At 36.9% G+C, this 22,249-nt stretch overlaps 1 protein-coding gene and 1 long non-coding RNA gene across 2 annotated transcripts in view; one reads left to right on the forward strand and one right to left on the reverse strand.

The window, feature by feature from the left end:
* Positions 1-1,222: 1,222 nt before the first annotated feature.
* On the reverse strand, positions 1,223-6,369 carry LOC125938630 (putative uncharacterized protein encoded by LINC00472). Its single transcript, XM_049653895.1, has 2 exons — positions 5,561-6,369; positions 1,223-2,183 (listed from the first exon to the last, which is right to left on the reverse strand). Exons 1-2 carry the CDS (start codon positions 5,930-5,932, stop codon positions 2,154-2,156), a joined length of 402 nt encoding a protein of 133 aa, XP_049509852.1. The 5' UTR covers positions 5,933-6,369; the 3' UTR covers positions 1,223-2,153.
* A 131-nt stretch (positions 6,370-6,500) lies between these two features.
* The window catches only part of LOC125938631 (uncharacterized), a 40,117-nt gene continuing 24,368 nt past the window's right edge, over positions 6,501-22,249 (forward strand). Inside the window, exon 1 of the long non-coding RNA XR_007462755.1 lies at positions 6,501-6,647. This is a non-coding gene — a long non-coding RNA (uncharacterized LOC125938631). The remainder of the gene's footprint in view (positions 6,648-22,249) is intronic.

Here is a 22,249-nt window from a genome sequence, read left to right on the forward strand (position 1 = left end):
AAAGTATGCTTCCACTAAGCAAGAAATTTCCATTACTCCTATATTAAGGAGCCACACCCCATACAACTAATGACAGGAAGGCATTTCAATTCAAACCTCTAACACTATCCAGCCTGAAGCAAAGTTAAAAAAAAGATGCAAAAATAAAACACAACTCATATTTCCAAAGAAGAAAGGAAACTCTTGCTAAATAAGTAACAATTATACTGTAGAATTTATATGCTAAGCACGATTCAATGTAAAAACACCAGAGCAGTCAACCATAGCTTTAGCACTTTGAGTATGATTAACAGAATGAACTTTCAAAGGTCAATTAAATGTCAACACATTTTAAAGAGATACTCTTCTTAAATCTGGTCAATGTATAATGGCACCTTATAACTTAGGGATACCCTTCTTAAGTGTAATGTGCATATGATACACACACACATACACACACACACACACACAGACACGCAGACTTACAACATGGATTACTATGGAAAGTAATCTAGTGTCTATCCTACAGTTTGACTATTTTAACGTTTTTCAACTTATGAAAGGATTAAGAAGAAAATATAACTGTATTTTATATATAGCACTACTCAATGAAGATGAAATGCAAAGTAAATTTTAAATGCTAAGATGTATGGTTTATTCAATAGCTGACCTTATTTATTCCCTCATAGGAAGTCATTCACAAAATGACTCTTTATTATCCTTAATGCATCATCCTGCTACCTAATTCACCCCCATTAACCTTCCCTGAGTGCTTGTGGTTAAAAAGCTTAACAAAAAAGGTAGACAGCTTTCAAAAATTGCCATGTTTAGCATCAGAAATCTGTGGGATAGAACAAGTCCTGAAGGAACTGAGTGCCCATTCCTGACCTTTTTATCCAAGAACTCAATTAAGAGCCCCAATCCTATCCGACATTAGGAAGGTCAAGTTGTCCCAAAGCCTCAGAATGAGAAGGAACCATCGACATCATCTGCCCCAAACTCTTAACGTTAACAGCTCAGAAAATGTTAAACCACAAAGGTAAAGCAATCTGGCTTGGCTCCCACAGCTCTTTAGTAGACATCAAGTCTTCTAAAACTGACTTAGTCTAGTGTTTTCTTCTACTTATCAAATTTATGCTATATTTTTCTCCATTAGGACTTTAATACCAGGTTATAATTGACCAAATAGCTGTAGCTACCATTGGAATTCAGAGCAAGATGTAATCTTTAAGGAATTAATGATCTAGGAAGGCTCCAAGGAGGAGTTAGAAACTGAAGAATGGGTAGAATCTGAGCGGTTCGAGGAGGCATCACTAATAAGGGAAGCAATATGGGCTAAGGCCGGTGGTTAAGTGTTCCATGTTCCAGGAACTATGTGGAGAATATATTCAGAGTAGGATAGGACACTGGTTTTAAGGTCACCATATAAGCCAAGCAGAGGAGGCTCCATTTGATATGGGTACAAATAGAAAGTGATGAAAGGTTTTCAATTTTAGGAAAATAAAAAAAAAAATGATGTGAAGATAGCGAAGAATAGCCTTGCAAGATTTGAGGGGCCTTGTAGGAGTCTGTCTACTAATATCAATATTTTACAGGACTGTTTGTAAGGGGAAAGCAAGCTAATGAGAGACAAAGTACTTTGGAAAGTACATGAGCTCTAGAAAGTAAAGGTATTTTTCAAAGTCAGGGGCAGTGGCCTGTCTGATCACATCGCCATGTCTTGACGGCATACACTTCTCTGACAAGGCAAATTTGGAGATGGATTCTGGATCTATTCCTTTGGGATCAGAGATAGAAATCTCTGCCCTTCAATAATTCCAAAGGCTAGATTCCAAAAGGAGACAGTTGGTACCCCTAAGCCATTGCAAGGTTGAGGATCACAGAGCCTAAAATCCAAAACCAAGATTAACATTTTGAGGCAGACAACACAATCAATGTTTCTCAAAGTGAATCAGAAAAGTATTTAAGTACTAAATAAAGGGGTATAAAAAAGGAGGGGGTAGAGGAGACAGCACCTGAGCCAGGGTGATACATGAGGAAACCCAGGTTATTAGCTGGACTGCAGTCTACTCCTTCCCTTGTCCCTTTCCCCTCTGCTCAATAATTACTATATAGCGGTATGACCTTCCCTTGTATCCAGAGTGACTTATCTCCTCCTGTGTTGTCTTCCTCTCTTATCCCTCTTCTACAGCAACTCTCCAGGGCTAGAAAAGAAATTTTAAAAAAATTACTATAATAAGTTAAAAGTACACATATGGAGTATGTACTGAGTGAAAATTATTATCTGTCACTAATTTGTGTATTACATAATTACCAAAACAACTCCTATGAGGCGTTGGAGTTGGAAACTCCAAGTAAGGAAACTAAAGCATAGAGGGTAGGTAGAGGGTACAGCTCAAAGTCACCTAGCTAATAAATGGCAAAGCTAGGATTTGTATCAGGTGTGGCTGACCCCTTAGCCTATGCTTTGAACTTCTCTCCTAAACTCTTCCCTTTTTCCTCAATAAACATGAAAATACTGAAATGTTGGGGTTTTATGCATACAGAGGTTACAAAAGCCATTTTATGGGTTTGCAAATGAAAGTTTTAATAACAGACAGCGTGGGGCCTGGGTTCAGCCACTCGCTTGACTGCCAAAGTATCAGCTTGAGAACTAAAATCATCAAATATGAGTGTTAAACTATGTTGAGGGGATAGGTTTCCATGCTGCATTCTAGCTCTGTTCCCTCTCACACCTTCTGCTCCTTGGGGTCCATTCCCAATTATTTGCTTGAAACTTAATCTCTCTAGTTGACTTAGGAGGTGACTGGAAGACAGGGTGGTGGGAATATCCCACAGTAGAAGGGGTCTCTTGGCCCTGTGCTCCAAAGCAGCCTTAACTGTGCTTATTAATTAGAAGGTAGGTGGTATTTTGGCTTGCTTATAGAAGTGGCTTGTGAGGAGATCCCTGGCCACAATTAAGAGATGAAACCACCAATTTTGGTGCTGGAGAGGAAGTGATCAGGGCAGAGAGCATGGTGGGGTAGGAGTACTTTTTAAATGTTCCTGGGGAAAGCAACAGTTGCCATTAAACATTGGCAAGAAAACTCTAATTCTCAAAATTTAGTGTGATTAATTCTCACTTTGGGAGGAAGCTTATTAAGAATACAGACTCTAGGTTCTGCTCACAGACATTCTGATCCTTTAAGTGTAGGAAGTTGCCCAGCAGTCTGAAGTTTGGCAGGTGCTACAGAAGATTCTGATACAAGTGGTCAAAGGACCATACTCACTTCACTGCTCTAACCCCCTGGAAGACAGCCAAACCAGCAAACCTGCTATGAGGAGAATGCACATTCTACAAAGTCAGCTTGTTGTTCAAATATCAATGCCATGTTTTAGGTTGAGTGGTTACTTTTAAATAAGGCTAGAAGGCTTTCCAGAAGTTTCCAGGCTTATAAATATTGGGGACTTAAATTCCTTATGTCAACAAATAGACTATTACACATACATAGACTATTTTCCCTTAGGAAAATCAGAATATTTTATACATGATGTGGTCCACACAGGATCCCTCTACACACATAGCATTTGTCTAGAGTGAAGACCTTCTTGGAAAGATGCTACTTCCAGTGCTTATTTTATATTTGGTGTAAGATTGGAGTTAATTTTTTAACTGCAGATTTAGTTGATTTCAAAAGGTATACTTTCCTTCATGCAACTACATTGAAAGGTTCATTTCATGTTATTTTAACAATGAGTTTAAAAATCAGATAACACTCTATTGAAATATTATGGTTATGATTTGGCCATTTAATTAGACATTCAATCACAATGTAAACAACTACTGATAATTCACGAAACATACCTTTTCAAAGGTTTGTGCTCTTCAAAGAAAGCTAGGTCATAAAATGTATTATGTTAAATCAGTATTGCTATCTTTTGCCTATAAACCCTATCAATTGTCTTTGTCTGTTTCTAAATCTGTATCCCTATTTTAAAATACAATCTTTCAGGATAGATACTGGAATTAAGCTCGGTTTTTCTGCCAGTTTCCTTTGACACCTTCTCTCTTTCCCCCAAAGCATGATAATGATTCTCTTTAAGGATGGGCGAAAAGAATTTTAAATTATTCTGATCTGAGCACTGGGTATTTTTTCCAGTGAGTATTTATTGAGTATACTTAGGCACTTACATTAAAAGAAATCATCTTTTGTTGTTATAAGCTCCACGAGAAGAGAAAATGTCCAGTGGAGCACCTAACTCCTAGAAGGCATGCTCATAAATAATGAGAAAACTGGGAAAATTTATTATTGAGAGAACAAAATAACTTCTCCTGTATTTTGTACTGACGAATATATGTTTAATAGTTAAAAGAATTTGGGTTAGGGAAAATGCTTGATTTCACTTTTTGGGGAAAAAATGCAGGTTATCATTATAAAGGAAAGTTAGCACTCCATTGTATTGCAACACAACCTGTAATGACAATATTCCAAAAGCATTCTCAGACTAAACCTTTAACATTAATAATTTATCAAAATTATACACGTCACTAACACATCCCAACAAAGAAGATTATGTAAGTAAGCCATCTTGGCATCAGTGATACTGAACATAGCAGCTTTTTTCAATCCTTCATTAAAATTAGATCAAGATGTACTTGCATTATGTGTTACTGTTTCTGTAAGGAAGATTTACATTAGTTTAAGACTTACTTTGGTTGTAAGTGACATTTTCTTTTCCTTTGCCATAAGTTAGAGACCACTACTCCCCCACTGCCCTCCACACAAAAGTTTTCAGTAGAAAGAAGCAATACAGAAAAACAGTGACAACAAAACACCTGCCCTGTTTACTCTCTCGTGTGTATAATAAGAGCCTTGTTCTCCCCCTAAATTGAGTCAGAGATGGGATGAAGGGATCGCTGGAGGCACCTGCCACTTTACCCTCAGGCTTGGTTCTCTGTCCCCAGCCTGGCTCCTACTACTCCAAATGGTGCAGCAAAGTAGATCAGTTTTAAGAAGTGTTTTTAAGCAAAGGATAGTTTATTTCTCACTATAAAAACCCTCTCAAACCTTCAAATATTACTGTTTGAAAACATCAGACTTAAAAGTTACTTCTCAGCAGGCTGAAAGGTGAATCCATGCGCCTGTAATCCATGCGCCTATATCCTGGCCTACTGGTTCATAATTCGTGTACCACGCTGAGGCCCAAGGAAAATCTCAAACCGAGATGTATTTAAAAAACGGGAAGACACCACAGATCATGTAGCTCTAGCCTCATGTATCACCGATGAGGAGATCTAAGTGGTTAAGTCACTTGTCCAAGGTCACGCAGAGCCAGTTACAGGCAGGGCTGGTGCGCGACCTTCTAATCTTTCCACCTCCCAACCCCCACGCCGCACAGGCCCTCAGTAGTTCTGGCTCCTAAAAGGTTCCCACCGATACGGTTCACAAGTCAGTGGCAGGTCAGCGACTCTTAAGCAATCGCACTTTTATTTGTTCTCCCCGCCTGCTCGAAAAAGTAGTAAAAGGCACTCTCCTTGCCTTCTCCCAAACCCAGACACCCCGGACCGCTGAAGCCCCTCGTGCCGGAAAAGCCAACTCACCCGCAGCCCCTTGCGCGGGAGCCCTCGGACGTACTCTGGCCCTCCCCGCAGTCGCCACCGGCCGCGCCGCGGCCTGGGCTGACGACGAGTCCAGAAAGTCACCGGCGGTGACCATGGACGCCAGGGGCGGGCCGCGCCGCGCCGCGCCGCCCCGCGGAGGCGCCGCAAACTTTTCCCGGCTCGCAAGTTGCCGGGCTCGGCGGCCGCGGGCCGACTTCCTTCCCGGCTGCGGGAGCGAGGGGGCGCCCCTTCCCCGGGCGGGGGCCAAGCTGGCCGGGAGGGGGCTGGGCGAGCCGAGGGACGGTCAAATAGGGGCCGGGGGAGCGCAGGCGCCCGCACTCTGAGGCGCGCGGGGTCGGAGCCCGGCCGCATTGTCTCCGCGGCCTCGGACCCAGCCCCGGCGGCGGCGGCACGGGCGGGCGCGGCCGGGAGTTGCCGTCCCGAATTTGCCGCCCCCTTTCGCCGCCGCCGCTCACCGCGTTCTTTGTGTGTCTCTCGCCGCCGCCCTCGGGTCGCTTCGCCGCTCTCCTGACAGCTGATGGGCTCGTCACGCTAGGTCCCGCGTCTTCCCAGCCGCCGCTAGCGAAGCCCGGCCCAAGGAGGACTGTGTAAGAGCGGTGACAGATGCTGTCTTAGAGCCGCCGCCGCCTGGGGATATCTGAAACTGCCCTCGGGGCAGCCGGCTACTAGCCCCGGTACCGCACTACTCCTTAGAGACCCTTTCCACGCCAGGACCCTCCCGTCCTCCCTCCGCGGCCGCCAGCCCAGCTCCGACCGGGCGCCGGGCGCCCTGCTCCGCAGCTGAGCGCGCTCGGTCAAGAATCCTGGGGAACCCGCTCCGCCCCCTGGCTCCCGCACCCTCCAATGATCTCGGCCTACAGGGGGCAGTTCCGTCCAATCAAGTGTCGGAAAGCCCGGCCAGTCCCCAAGAGTGTAGCCAATGGAACACGACTCCGGCAACACACCCGCCCTGATCCACTGGGAACAAACCGCTCAGAGACCTGAGGTGGGACCCAGATCCCGGCGCCCAGAGCAAGTCAAGTCCGGCCCGCCGGAGCTGTGTCACGAAGCGAGTCTATGGAGGCAGGTCTGGTCCTTAAATTACTGTATTGTAATAGAAGGTGTTGACGAAAATGGGAACGCTGGACGTACTGCTTTTGTAGGTCACCTCAATCCCTAATTTTAAACTCTTTTTCTGCCGAAAGTTCATGTGAAAGAAAACTGCACAAACACGTAGTAGCACTGTTGACTGTTCAAATTAGGGCCTTTACTTTTAGAACATTGCTTTAAAGCGTCTAACCGGACAGACAGTCCTCAGGCTGATGGATTTGTATTAATGTTTGCCAGAACACCAGGTATCTGAAACAGAAGTTAGTTTCTATCCTGCTCTAAAACGCGAGTGATCATGGCACTGCCAACTTTTTTTTTTTCCTAAAAGAAAATTGCACTCGAGTGAAAATGTAGTTTTATATACAAATCATCTGTAATGTGAACTTTATTTCTGTAACAAAGTCACACAGTGTCTTCAGTAGAGGTTGGATAAAATAGCTGAATAGAAAATTATCATATATAGAGAGAAAGGACTTGAATAAACCACTTGCTATAAATGACTCTAGTTGTTAATCACAATACTTTGCAAGTAATAGTCACTCTATAGTTATTTATTTGATATGAATAGGATTCCTTAGCTATTGTTATTGTTGGTCATGTAAACTTTATTGAGCTCTTTATTGAAAGTGGACTACGCAGTGATGAAAACAGTTTTTGGTAACACATATTTGCAAATGTTAAAATCAAATCACACTTATAACTGTTATGCCTTGCTTAGGCTTAGAACCCAAGTCTGAGTTTTGTCAAAAGATCCAGATTCTTGATTGACTTTGAGCAAATCTCTTAATGGCTAACTGTTAACAAAACATCATATCCCTAACTCTGCATGCCTTATCAAGGTGCTTTGAGATCCACCTAGATAACATTTGTTAAGATTTTGTGAGATGTTGTACCAAGTGCACAGTAGCCTGAAATATGTTTATTCTCTTTTTCTGTTTTACTAATAAGCAAGTATCAAGGTACTTGCCTACGAGAAGCCCAGCAATATTTCCTCTGCACATTTTTCCAACTTGAAATATTTTTTGATCCCATCATTTTTCCTATAACTTAAATATGAATGAAGCTCCAGCCTCTTAATTCTAGAGCAAAGCAACATTCCTAAGTTTTGTTTTGTCTTTCTTTCTTCTTTCTTTTTCTTTTTTTAATGGATATGGTTTTAAGAGAGAAATTTAATGTATCCTTTGACTGCCAGTGTGCATAGTTTTATGTAGAAGTTATTAATGGCTATGTCAAATTTATACCTATATAATCAAGTAACTTTTGCAGCCATTTATTAGAGATTCACTTAAAGCATTTGTGCTTAATTTTCAAAGAGCAAATGTATATTTTTAGAGATATTTCCATGTCATAATGTAATTTGTTTACTTTGTTCCAAAATATGCAATCTCATACAGAAGTTTAATTATTACTTCAAACAAATGTACATATGGTAACACTAGAATGTGAAATTTGTTAAGTTTAATTGAACCAGCAGTTGTTATTTTCAACTAATTAACTGCACAGATTTCATTTTCTGAGTGAAAATTGTGGAAGAATCAATCAGTATGAATCCAATGACCATGACTTATTAAGTGTATTTAAGTCAAAACCAGTGTTTGGTAGTTTCCTGATAATTGATGACTCCATACCCATTTATTAAAGGGAATGAATATTTTATCAATTGGGTAATATTTGACTTCATTGTGGTGATATTTCGTTCAGTAAGTGATATTTTCAAAGGTTTTCATCAATGATTTCTTCATCATTTGTTCAATATGGAACAAGAGGCGCGCCTGGGTGGCGCAGTCGGTTAAGCGTCCGACTTCAGCCAGGTCACGATCTCGCGGTCCGTGAGTTCGAGCCCCGCGTCGGGCTCTGGGCTGATGGCTCGGAGCCTGGAGCCTGTTTCCGATTCTGTGTCTCCCTCTCTCTCTGCCCCTCCCCCGTTCATGCTCTGTCTCTCTCTGTCTCAAAAATAAAAAAAAAAAAAAAAAAAAAATATGGAACAAGAAAGCTGTCACTCTTAGAGAGTTGCCAGTTTTAACACACATTTAAATGTTTACTAGAGAAGCTGTGACTTTGGGGGTAGTTTTAGCATTTGTAGAGATAATTTTTTTTAAATACAGAAACATACAGCCTTTAATAAGTTGTATCACATGATCTTGGTATATGACTACTGACAATTTGATTTTTTCTGTATTGTTACATTTAAGATACAATCATCTTAAGACTCCCTCGTGAATAAGTATGAAGAATAACTTGATTCATATCTTCTGGATTCTGATCATTGATATGCCTCTGAATTTTTATGTGTCTTTGACAAATCAGGCTTCTGTTTGACTTCTCTCCAATTCACTGAATGCAGTTTACTCATTTGAAAATGATATTATTAGGAATAGTGAAATAATATCTATATAGAGAGAATATAAAAATAATTTGTTCATTTTTCTTTCTGGTTCTGACATGGATGCGGGAAAATTCCTTTTGTGAACCATGACATTAGATCTCTTTAACTCTGCTTTTACAAAACTTGTGTTTTTCTGATTGCTTGAACGTGACCCTGCAGAGTGTTCTCATTGTGGGATGTATTTATGGCAAGACATTTTTATATGCAGATGGGGGAACAGGGAGAAAATTCCAAAAAACACTGGTAATGGCACACTAGGTTTCCCTCCTCATTTTATTTTGGACCACAGTCCCTAAGGGAAATTTCTTTTAGAGTTTAGTATTAACAGAAATTTTGTTTCCCCTGAATTGAAATCTTTGCAACTTCTTTTTATTTCAACTATCAGGAAGCTCAGAACGAAATTTACAGCTCAATTTAGGAAGGTATTATGGCCTGTTTCATTGCAAATTTTTTATAAACATAATATTTGGCTTATTATTTTTCACCTGTATATTACTAGCTTATATTTGTATGCATGCATTTATTGAAGCTACCTAAAATACTTTCTGAAATGATGTGAATTATTATAGGCATGAATAACATATTTTGAACCATACATAAACCCTGGTGTGATAAGCTGAGCATAACGTAAGCAGAGTATATAGTGAAGACAACATGAAGTTCTGAGACTGCTGTGGTTTTGCTTCGCAAAGGAAGAGGAATCTGATTCACTAGGTGTAGAATCTCAAAACCTTCTTCAGAGAGGCAGAAAAGTATAGTACAAAATAGGGATAATTTATTACACTGATTTTGAAAAGTTAGGGGCGCCTGGGTGCCTCAGTCAGTTAAGCGTCTGACTTCAGCTCAGGTCATGATCTCACACTCTGTGAGTCCGAGCCCCACGTCGGGCTCTGTGCTGACAGCTTGGAGCCTGTTTCAGATTTTGTGTCCCCCTCGCTCTCTGCCCCTCCCCCACTCTCGTGGGAGCGCGCGCGCCCGCGCCCTCTCTCAAAATAAATAAAAAACATTAAAAAAAAGAAAAGTTAAAGTTAGAGGGAACATATATTAATGGATGTTTTATGCAAACTCAGAGGTCTCCCTGATAAAAAGAATATTTGACTTAAATATAAAGTGAAATACATATTATACATTATATTAAGTCATGGTCGCTTTCCATGTAACCCTTCAGTAGCCTTTTTACTTAACACAGTAACCCCTAGAATATGTTTCAAATGCAATAGATCTTTTCGCAAGGATCACTATACATACCCATTTCCTTCAATTTTAGTGTCTCTTTTAGAAAATAAATAATGTATCCCTCTGTTTTCAAATAATATTCTACAATGGTTTTATTTTTGAAAGGCTTTTCCTGAGTACGATATTGTCTTAGAACTATTGAAGAAATTCATCTTATAATTTTGTTTTATGAGATATGTTTTGATCAAATATGACTGATAGGTTTAACAATGATATTTGCTTCTAAAATAGAATCATTTTATAGCATCCCTTTTCCTGGCCAGTGGGTTAGCAGTTTGGGGTGCTCAGTGAATTTAAGAGAGTTTCTGTTGTGATAGAAAACTCAATTCAGCCTGGCTTAAATAGAAGAACATTTTTTTAATTAGCTCAAATATTTAACAGTTCACTTTACAACCTTGACAAAGTAAAAGTAAGTGGATAGTTAGCTGACAGAGGTAGAAGAGGAAAGAAAGTAGCAAAAGTTGAGGGTGTAAGCAGAAGCATAAACAGCCTTATTCCACCTAGAGTGATGTCAAAAAAGTGACTAAAATTTATTGGACAAGAAACAGAAGTGTAAGTAGAGATTTCCAAAAACACTTAAAATAATAATATGATTATCAAAATTACAGAAATGCTGAGAAAAGTACTACAGTAGAGGATCTAAAGCCTCATTTTACATAGATGAGAATCAAGCACATGAAGAGATATGTAATAAGTATATAAATACATTAGTTATTTTATTATTTCAATTTTATATTTTTTCAACTAAATTTTTTAGTCTCCAAAATGTAAACATAGTCAAAAGACTTTCCCTTTTTGAGACTATTGCAATTGGGTGTGAGGAGGATTGTTGTCTTATTTTTTTTAAACCAAATGTGAATATTATTTTTATGAAATTTTTCAATATTACAAAAAAGTCATAGCATGAAATTTATATCAATATATGTTGGGAAACCACAATAATAAGGTAATTATGGTAGGATAAAATGTTGTTTAGAGTCCCAGTGTACTGAAATACAAATATTAATCAGAAATATACGTGGTACGCGCTGTCAACGTGGAGCCTGATGTAGGGCTTGAACTCAGAACCATGAGATCATGACCTGAGCAGAAATCAAGAGTCAGAAGCTTAACCAACTGAGGTACCCAGGCACCCCAGGAATATATGTGTGGTTTAAGAAAGCAAATATAATGTATATATAGTGAAATTACTTTATTTCCTTCAAAAGCAATTCCTAATGTAGTGGATTCTCTTTTATGTGTTTGAGAACAACTGTGCCTTTGGATCCCACAAATTCTAGTATAGATTGAGTATGGAGAGGGTTTTTGTTAAATGCCTATTTTTTGTTTTTTGGGTTTTTTTTTTGATGAAGTAATTGTATCATTTGAAACCATTGGACTCAGCACACGGGAAAACTCAATAAAAATGTGTTCAATTGGGAGGAATGAATGAAAATTATGGAAAAGAAATTAGAAATCTAGAACATAGAATATTTGAGGAGTTCACATTTTTGAGCTTTTGGGGCTTCAAATTTTTCAGATATAGTACATTGTTAATTTTCTGTGCCAGTGAAGAATATTGGGGCCACTGTGAAATGCTCCTGGGAGTCTCTTAGAATCAGTTCATTTTAGGAAATGAATGTGCTGGACTTGCAGTCTGTGTTGTAAATAGTCAAAGGCAAGGCAAAAACAAATCGTTATCAGAAACCCTGGAGGAAGAAATGTGTGTTTGTGTGTGTGTGTGTGTGTGTGTGTGTGTGTGTGTACACATGTACACAAGCAGACACACTCATGTGTAAGAGACTAGGCTGAATAAATGTTTGGATCACCTGCCAGTTGATAAGGAGCAGGATAAATGTTAAAAGCAAGTGCAGAAAAATTAAAGAATCATCATGAAAGTAAAAACTACCATCATAGTGTAATGTTTTAATCCTGATATGATAAGTTTTATTTTATAATGTACTGTGCCATTTGGAAAGAATGTGGAAAATACCTGAACTCATTCTTATGTGGTTGCATCTTACCAATGTTCTCTGAAAATAAATACAGCAATACGTGTTGGGTTTTCATTAACTTTTTTTTTCATTTGGAAAGAAACTTTATATATGTAATGTCATTATATCTTCATAGTTTTCCCTCCAAATAGAGAGAAGACACTTGGTGTAGTATTTGAATTCAAAGACAGTTTTGAGCTCTGCTACTTCAATGGGATTCAACCAGGCCACTAATTCCTCTGGGCCTATAAATGAGGATGATAATAATTATAGATGCTGTATCTCTCTTGCTGTATTGTTTTGAGGGCAGAAGCAGCCAATTTGTTTGAACATGCTTTGTGGACCATTATGTGGGTCACCAATGTTCTTATTAGCATAGGTTCTATTCTTATTTTATAGAGAATGGAAAGGAGTCACAGTGATTGAGATGAGGCCTCTGTTACCCAGTTACGTAAGGTTGGGTCCCTGGTCTCAGGTCCGCAGGTCTCCTAATTATTCACAAGTGCCTATTCTACTACCTTGATCCATGCTTTTAACTGTGGTCAGTGAATATAAAATTAGAATAGTCATGTGGTTTCCTCAATTCCTTTTTTGGATTGAGGAGTTAGATTAATTTGTTACCAGGATTCTTCTGACTGGAAATCTTAACGATAATCAAGAATTTGGTGTCGTCAACACTCTCAGGGCTCTCCACTGACCTAGAAGTGGTGCAGGCAACCAAGCAGGGGGTAAAGAACTCTGTAGAAAACAGAGACGATGTCTCTTTCTCCTAAGAGAAGAGAAAGGGCATGGAAAATCAGGCAGGTGGTATGAGTTGGGAGCTACAAAGGTTCTGAAACTGTTCCTGATTTCCTGAATGTGGAGATAGAAGGGACATTAAGAGGATTTCTAAGGTTCAAGGGAAAATGTTCAGTGACTTTCTAAACATGTAAATGGCCTTGTGTGAGGATTTTTTTTTGTTTTGTTTTAGTTATTTGTTTCAGTGGATCCATATAGAACAAAGGAAAATAAAGAGTGGCCATGAAAATATAAGTCCCTCTCTTCCTTCCCCTAGAATTCTCAGAAAAATTAGGACTTTTGACATCTATATTTAGATGACACATAGAATGGAATGAAAAAGGGAAAAAAAATCCCTAATTGTACCTGAGGGTTCCCTTCTCTCTTGTTACCACTGAAGTATATGGGTTAGAGAAACAGAAAAATTGTAGCGTGTGGAGATAATTGCTGAAAGTAGATACCCAACATTGTGTGCTTTAGTGCTGTAAAAAATAGTTGTTTGAGAAAGCTAAGTATATTTATAATTGCAAATTTTGTCCTTAATGTCTAGTAAATGTTATGTTTAATTCACATAGGATGGAGTGTAAGTTGTGATTTATTAAGGATATAGTACAGAATATATTTATATGAATAGAATAACATCTAGAAAGATCAACACCTAAATGTGGTTATCTTGATGTGGCAGAATTATGGTAATCCACATACTTTTCTGTATTTTCTGATAATTTTCCAATAAACATGGTAAAATAATAAAAAGGAAATTCTCAACTCTCTATTGCTACATTAGTTTTAAAGTTTAAGAATAAAGTGTATGCGTTATATGAATTATATTGTTATTTGCTTCTTATTGAAAATCTCTTTACTTGGACTTTTGAACCAAAAGTTTGAATATTCATTGCAATAAAATAATTTAGATGACTTTTACAACCAAATAAAAACAAGGAAATAATGTCAAGAGAAGTGAAATGGATTTTCATTGTGACAGTTACCTCTAAAATCTAAATTCTAGTTTTTTTGTCAGCTGTTTTTTTTTTCATTTTTTTTTTTAAGGGAAGTCTTAGTTGCTTAGTTGCTTAGTAGTTTACCTTAGGTAGACTACTTAAGGACTAGTAAAGTAATAGAGTAGCAAGTAGTCCCAACATCTGAGAGACAGGAATTTCACTTTTTGAAGACTTTGAGTAGATAGAGAAGATAGATAATACTCATGTGGCTCTCTGTGAGTGATATGACTTAGACCAGAGTTCTTGACTAGGGAAGATTTTGCTCCCCAGGGGACTTTGGGCAGTGTCTGGAGATGTTTATGGTTGTCAAAATGGGGTGGTATGGAGGGGAGTGCTATTGGAATCTGGTATGTAGAGGCCAGAGATGCTGTTATACATGCTATGATGTACAGGACAACGCTCCACTACACAGAATTATTTGGTCAAAAATGTCAGTAGTGCATAGGCTGAGAAACCCTGTGTAGACCCCTTTTTATGTACAAATAAAGAAAATAGTACCATCAACTTCAAAACTTAAATCAATCCTTATTTATATGTTGTCTTTCAAGCAATGAAAAATATGAAAAGTGATATTTCCCTCCCCCAAAAGTAAAAAAATAGAGACTTCTAGTACACTCCTGTGTTATAAAATAATATTTAAAGATTGAGAACCCTGAGGTAGCTATTCATAGTGTTTGAGAAAGCAGAATTAGAATAGTACAACTCATAGAAAACAACTGTGCTTCAGCAACTTAGTTGAGAATTTTTTTTTAGCATTCCTCACAAGACTATTTTAAGTAGTAATTCAAAATGGTTGGGAATGTGAATCCAATGATATGTCAAGAACATACATTAATAATGACTGCTATTCTCCCAAGAAATAAATGAAAACACAAAATGCACTTATTACGATATTTTATGTGCCCTTCAGAATCATGAGTTATTAGAAAGGCAGTTCTGGGACAAGATGCATGGATACGGGACAGAAGTCTTCCTTTCCATCACCCCAATGTGAAACTTGTATTCTCATAGGAAGATTCCTGGGTTAAGAAAACAACAAGAACAACAACAACAATAACAGGAAGTTTGGCAGCATTTTGTATTGTGTTAACCCTATAACCCTGAAGCATGTTTTTCAGGGCATTAAAAAAAAGATGTGCTTTCAGTTGGTTAATGCATGAAGTTCAGTGAAGGTCACTGAATGCTGTTTTATTTTTCTCCCTGGAGAGGGCATTAACTTAGTCCCTTAAGAATGAACACTGTTAACTAAAGTATACCCATTTAGTCTTTATTACTCCTTTCCTCAAAGAACAGGATACATTTTCATGAAGGATAAAATGATATGTCATGATTATATTTTGTTTTAGTTTTTAATTGTGTAATGTTTAAGGAGTTACAAAATTGTCTTTGGCAGGTTAGCTGAAGACATGCTGAGGATCAAGTTACTCTGTGCTGTCCGAGTCTTTCTTTTCAGTATATGATAGAATTGATTCTGTGAGGTTAATCAGAAAGGCATAAATCCTCTTCTCTAAATATTTACTATTACATATTTTTAATTGGTATATGGAGCAGGAAGGTAAAAGGATTATAGGATAACTTTGTAAATGTTCTGTACCTCTTTATAATTTTACAGTAATTTCTTTCTGGCCATTAAGTAATGTCCACTTACTACTTAATATTTGGAAAATTCAGGAAAGCATTAAAAAGAAAAATTACTCCCAGAGACCACCACTTCTAACACAGGTCAACTTCCTCCCAGCTCTTTCATAAAACACATATCACTGTGTGCCCAACCCTCCCTTCTGCCTCTAACATAGAGTGAACGTTAACTCATCTTATCAAACTTCTTCCAAAACAAAGTTTATAATGTCTGTATTGCATATCTTAAATGGCTGCACCTAACTCAGTTCTATAAGTGGTTCTGATTATTTTTTTCCTCTGTAACACACATAGACATATGTTGTTCACAAATCAGTGAGTTCTCGCGTACACTCTGGGGGCACCTGGGTGGCTCAGTCGGTTGAGCCTCTGACTCTTGATTTTGGCTTAGGTCATGATCTCATGGTTTGTGGGGTTGAGCCCCAAGTCGGGCTCTGCTCCGACAGTGTGGAGCCTGCTTGGGATTCAGTCTCTCCTCTCTCTGCCCCTCCGCCCCCTCAAAATAAATAAACATTTTCAAAAAGGCTCTGGTTTATGCAGATTTCTATGGGCATTTGCCACTGCTCTTGTTCCTTTTATTCCCACTCAAAGTATATTGTAATAGGAGTAAGAGTGATATTACAGAGATAACCTTGACTGTATTCTAATTTATTAAATAATGTTTAGTTTGGTACTTATACTATTAATAGTAACAAATTACTTGTGATGCACCTCACAACTAATGTTGGATATTTTGTAATATTTCTGGTGATTAATGATAAATTCAACTAATATGGGTATAATGTGACAATGAATGTTCCTGCCCTCAAATGTTCCCTAATTATTTCCATAAGATGAATGGCCAAAACTAGAGCTCTTCAATCTAAGGGCATTAATTCTTGATGTAGAGCTTCAAACTTACTTTCCAGAAAAGTCATTCCAATTTCTGAAATCATTTTCAACAATACTGGGCTTTAGAATTTAGTTTAGCTAATTTTATAAGTGAAAAAGATACCCTTTAAAACAAAAATACTTGGAATTAAGTAATTTGATTTTTTTTCCTTCATGTTTACTTTGTCCCTTTTTCTTAGCTTCTTTACCTACCTCCAACTCTCCCTTTCTTTCTCCCTCCCCCCCTTTCCCTCCCTAGGGCCTTCCATCTTTTCTTCTTTCCTGAAGTAAAAACTTCATATTCTTTGCCATTTTTTTCTGTTGTCATTTTAAGATTTACATAAGCTCTTTATATATAAACTATATGAAAATTTTTTGGTCATAGACCGATGTCAAATATTTTTCCCAGTTGTGTGCTTTTTAAATTATATTTACTTTTTATGATGATGAATGTTTAATTTCAGTTTTTGATGCTCTTTCTTATCATAGGGAAGTTTCAATTTTTATTCTCTGTAGGCAAATTTATACTACTACTTGCATGAGTTCTTTCAATGCTTTTATAGTTAGAAAGCATTTTCCCATCCTGAGATCTGAAAAGTGCTCTTATTTTCCATATTTTCTTCTAGGAGAGTGTGTGTGTGTTTTCAGTTTTTAACATTAGAATATGTTTATAATTTTTTAATGTTTATTTTTGAGAGAGAGAGACAGAGACAGAGACAGAGACAGAGTGCGAGCAGGGGAGAGGCAGAGAGAGAGAGGGAGACACAGAATCTGAAGCAGGCTCCAGGCTCTGAGCTGTCAGCACAGAGCCCAACGCAGGACTCCAACTCAGGAGCCATGAGATCATGACCTGAGCCAAAGTTAGATGCTTAACTGGCTGAGCGACCCAGGTGCCTCTTAACATTAGAATATTTTAATCATTCTACAGTTTATCTTATGGTATAAAGTGAGGAACTAACTTAATTTTATTTCCATTTGTTTAATAATTGTCTCACATCATTAATTAATAATCTTTTATGTCTACACTAATTTATGATGTCTGTCACCTTAATCTCACACAGAACTTTTTCATTCTTGTCATTGTTTTGTCTTTTTAATCTGCTAGAGTAGTTGGCTTGTTGTCTTTCTACTTTATTCCTGTGTTATATCTATTTTCACATCCCACTCGGTTCTGTTGAGACAAGCTTTCCCCATTAAATTTTTAAATCTTTTTTAGTTTTACCTATTTTTTCCTGATAAACTTTGGGAATTGCTTTAAAAAGATATCTTAGCATTGCACTAGTACTCCAAGAATGCACATTAGAATTTTGATGGATTAAATTAACCTATTTTTTCCTCATTCATCCTCAAGGTATGTCCTTTTATTCCTGAAAGTCTTTTTATTCTTCTTACAACCTCTCATTATTTTCATTGTATAGGTCCCACACAATTCTTAAAGCTTACTTTAGGGGGAAGGCTGGGTGGCTTATTTGGTTGGGCATCCAACTCTTGATTTCAGCTCAGGTCATGATATCACAGTTTGTGGGATTGAACCCTGTGTCAGGCACTGCCCTGTCGGTGCAGAGCCTGCTTGGGATTCTCTGTCTCCCTTTCTCTGCCCCTCCCCTGCTCATGCACACACACACTCTCTCTCAATAAATAAACTTAAAATAATGATTGCTCTTGGAAATGTTTATTATGATATTTGGTTAGAATGAGGTATTCTTCCATTAATTTTGGTTATATATTATAAATATCAGAAATTTGATTGATTTATATATATTTATTTTATACTTGGTCACTTTACTGAACTATGTTATTATATCCAATGCTTTTTATTCAGTTGATTACTTTAGATTACTTAGGTAAAAACATCATATTATCTATAAATAATTGTATTTGTCCCCAGTTTGTTTTTAAATTAACAAATACACCTTATATTTCTATGGTTTTTTTCTTTGTTTTGGCTATCACTTCTACAACAGGTGGAAATCATAGTGGTAATAATAGATATTCTTGACTAGTTTATGATTTGCCAGTGTATTGTTATAAAATATGATGTTGGCTGTATGTTACATATAAATATTCCTTATTATGCCAATGAATTATCATTTTATTTTGAGCTTATTAAGCAAATTTAAAACCCAGAGTACATTAAATTTTATCAAATTATTTTCCATATCTGTTGAAACATTTATGTATTTATTTTGCAGTCTATTTGTGGTTTTTTATTAGGAATTATATACATTGATTCTTAGGATGATTTTTAATTATTCAGAGTAAATTATTATTTTAATATAATCTGAATTGAATATGCTAATTTGTAATTCAAACTCTTGCATCTATACTTAGTATTTTTAGGTTTTACTATGAGGGTCACCTGATTTTTAAAGTGAGTTAGAACATTTTTTTCATATTTTTTCTATGCACAAGCAAAGTATACATCACAGGAATGATTTATTTCTGAAGTTGAAAAGTATTCAATGATAACACTCTTGACTCTACAGCTATCTTGCAGGTAGTTATTGAAAACTTGTTCAGTTTCAGTACTTCAGTTGATATTGGTCTTATAAATTTTTGTCCACACTTTTTTCCTTCATTATGTTGGAATCCTTATTATTAAGATTTTCAGATTTATTAAGCTAGCTTATTTATGCTAATACTTTTAAAATTATATTTAAAATCATCTATGAATCTTATTAAATCCTTTTAAGATTATATGTTATTTCTTCTAATTAGTTTACTATTTGTTCTTGATTAGGTTTGCTAGCACTTTTGGATTTTCTTTTATATATATATATATCCATATATATCCATATCCATATATATAATATATATAATATATATATTTCTGTTTTATTGAGAAATAATTGACATATGAGTATGTCAGTTTTGTCCCTGTGTAAGTTCAAATCCTACAGCATCAAGACGCCTGGGTGGTTCAGTTGGTTAAGTGTCCGACTCTTGATTTCAACTTTTAGTTTTGTCTCAGGCCATGATTTCATGGTTCATTGGTTCGAGCCCCAAATCAGGCTCTGTTCTGACAGTGCAGAGCCTGCTTAGGATTCTCTCTCTCTCCTTCTCTCTCTGCCCCTTCCCTGCTTGTTCTCTCTCTCTCTCAAAATAAATAAACTATAAAAAAAGCATATAGCACCATGGTTTGATTTACATGTATTATGAAATGATTACCACAGTAGGTTTCAGCTAACATCCATCTTCTCATATAGATACAATAAAAAAAAAAGAAAGAAAGAAAGAAAGAAAATTTTTTTCCTTGTGATGAGAACTTTTAGGGTTTACTGACTTTATTTTCCTATATATTTTATACTAGTGTTAGCTATAGTCATCATGTTATACATTAAGTCTCTAGTACTTATTTATCTTATAACTGAAAGTTTGTACCTTTTGACCACCTTCCCCTACCCTATGCCTCTGGTAACCACAAGTGTGATCTCTTTTTTTATGAATTTGTTTGTTTTAGATTCCACATAAAGTGAGATGATACAGTATTTGTCTTTCTCTGTCTGACTTATTTTACTTAGTATAAGGCATTCAGAGTCCATCCATGTTATTACTAATGGTAAGATTTCCTCATTTTTTATGGCTGAAGAATATATGTATGTACAACATATTATTATAATAAATATTTATTTATTTATTTATTTATTTATTTATTTATTTATTATATAATTACAATTTACAACTTTATCCATTCATTCATTGATGGACACCTAGATTGTTTCTACATCTGTCTATTGCAAATAATGCTGCTAATGAACATGGGGGTGCAGATATCTTTTTGAGTTACTGTTTTCATTTTCTTTGGATGTATTCCTCGAAGTGAAACTACTGGATCATATGGTAGTTCTATTTTTAATTTTTTGAGGATTCTTCATACTGTTTTCAATAGTGGCCGTACCATTTTACAGTCTCACCGACAGTGCACAAGGGTTCCCTTTTCTTCAAATTCTCACCAGCATTTGTTATCTCTTGTCTTTTTGGTCATGGCCATTCTGACAGGAGTAAGGTGACACCTCACTGTGGTTTTAATTTGCATTTTCCTAATGGCTAATGATGATGAACATCCTTTCATGTCTTTTGCCCATTTCTTAAATTGGGTTATTTGTTTTTTTGCTATTGAGTTTTGTAACTTCTTTATATATTTTGAATATTGACCTCTTATCAGATATATGGTTTACAAATACATTTTGCCATTTCATAGGTTTTCTTTTCAGTTTTTGATGGTTTCTTTTGCTGTGCGGAAGCTTTCTAGTGTGATTTAGTCCATTTGTTTATTTTTTATTTTGTTGTTTGTGCTTTAATTGGCACATTTAAAATATCATTACTGAGACCCATGCCAAGGAGCTTTATTCCTATATTTTCTTCTAGGAGTTCTATGGTTTCAGGTCTTACAGGTAAGTCTTTAATCCATTTTGAGTTAATTTTTGTGAATGGTGTAAGATAAGGGTCCAGTTTCATTCTTTTACATGCGAATATCCAATTATCCCAGTACCATTTATTGAAACGATTTTTCACTCTTGAGTATTCTTGGCTCTTTTGTCATATATTATTTGACCATATATGCTTGGGTTTATTTCTGTGCTCTTGATTCTGTTCTATATTGGTCTGTTTGTCTGTTTTTATGCCAGCACCATACTGTTCTGATGACTATAGCTTTATAGTATTGATTGAGAAAGTGTTAAGACTCCTGCTTTGTTCTTCCTTCTCTAAAGGTATAATTTTGTTCTTTCTTTCCTTAGAAAAGAAAATTTGTTTTTCCTCAGAAATTTGTTCTTTTTTCTCTCAAAGATAGAATTTTGGTAGAATTCATAAACTCTAGTTTTACTTCTCCTCTTCCTCACATTGTAGGTTATTGATGTAATCGTTTACAGGTGTTTTAGATTGTGTAATAACAGATTATTGTAGTTATGGTAATTTCTATTATGTTAGTTTTTCTTTTGACTTTTAAACTAGTGTCATAAGTGGATTATGCGCCACCATACCATATTGTAGAATCTAACTATGACAGTGTATTTACTATTACCAGTGAGATTTCACTACCTTTTATGTTTTTATGATGTTAATTAGTATTATTTTACTTGCACTCAAAGAATGACCTTTAGCATTTCTTTTAAGGCAGATCTGGTGGTAATGAACTCTCAGGTTTTGTTTAGGGAAGTCTTTATTCCTTCTTTGTTTCCTTTTTAATTTTTTGAAAATATTTATTCATTTCCTGAGAGAGAAAGAGACCGTGCAAGCAGGGGAGGGGCAGAGAGAGAGGGAGACACAGAACCCAAAGCAGGCTCCAGGCTCTGAGCTGTCAGCACAGAGTCCAACACAGGGCCGAAACACACAAGCTGTGAGATCATGACCTGAACCAAAGTCTGATGCTTAACTGACTGAGCCACTCAGGTGATCCTATTCCTCCTTTGTTTCTGGCGGACAGTTTCAATGGTTATAGAATTCTTGGCTGGCAGTTATTTTCTTTCAATATTTTGAATATGCCATCCCATTCTCTCCTGCCCTGAAAAGTTTCTGTTGAGAAATTCACCCAGCTTTATGGGGGTTCCCTTGTATACAACTCCTCTATTTTCTCTTACTGATTCTTTGTCTTTGAATTTAGATAATTTAATTGTAATCTGTCTTGGTGTAGCCCTATTTAGGTTCAACTTTTTGGGATCCTTTGGGCCTCATGGATCTGGATGTCCATTTTTCTCCC

The sequence above is a fragment of the Panthera uncia genome (genome assembly GCF_023721935.1).
Source record: "Panthera uncia isolate 11264 chromosome B2 unlocalized genomic scaffold, Puncia_PCG_1.0 HiC_scaffold_24, whole genome shotgun sequence".
In the NCBI taxonomy this organism is placed as follows: Eukaryota; Metazoa; Chordata; class Mammalia; order Carnivora; family Felidae; genus Panthera; species Panthera uncia.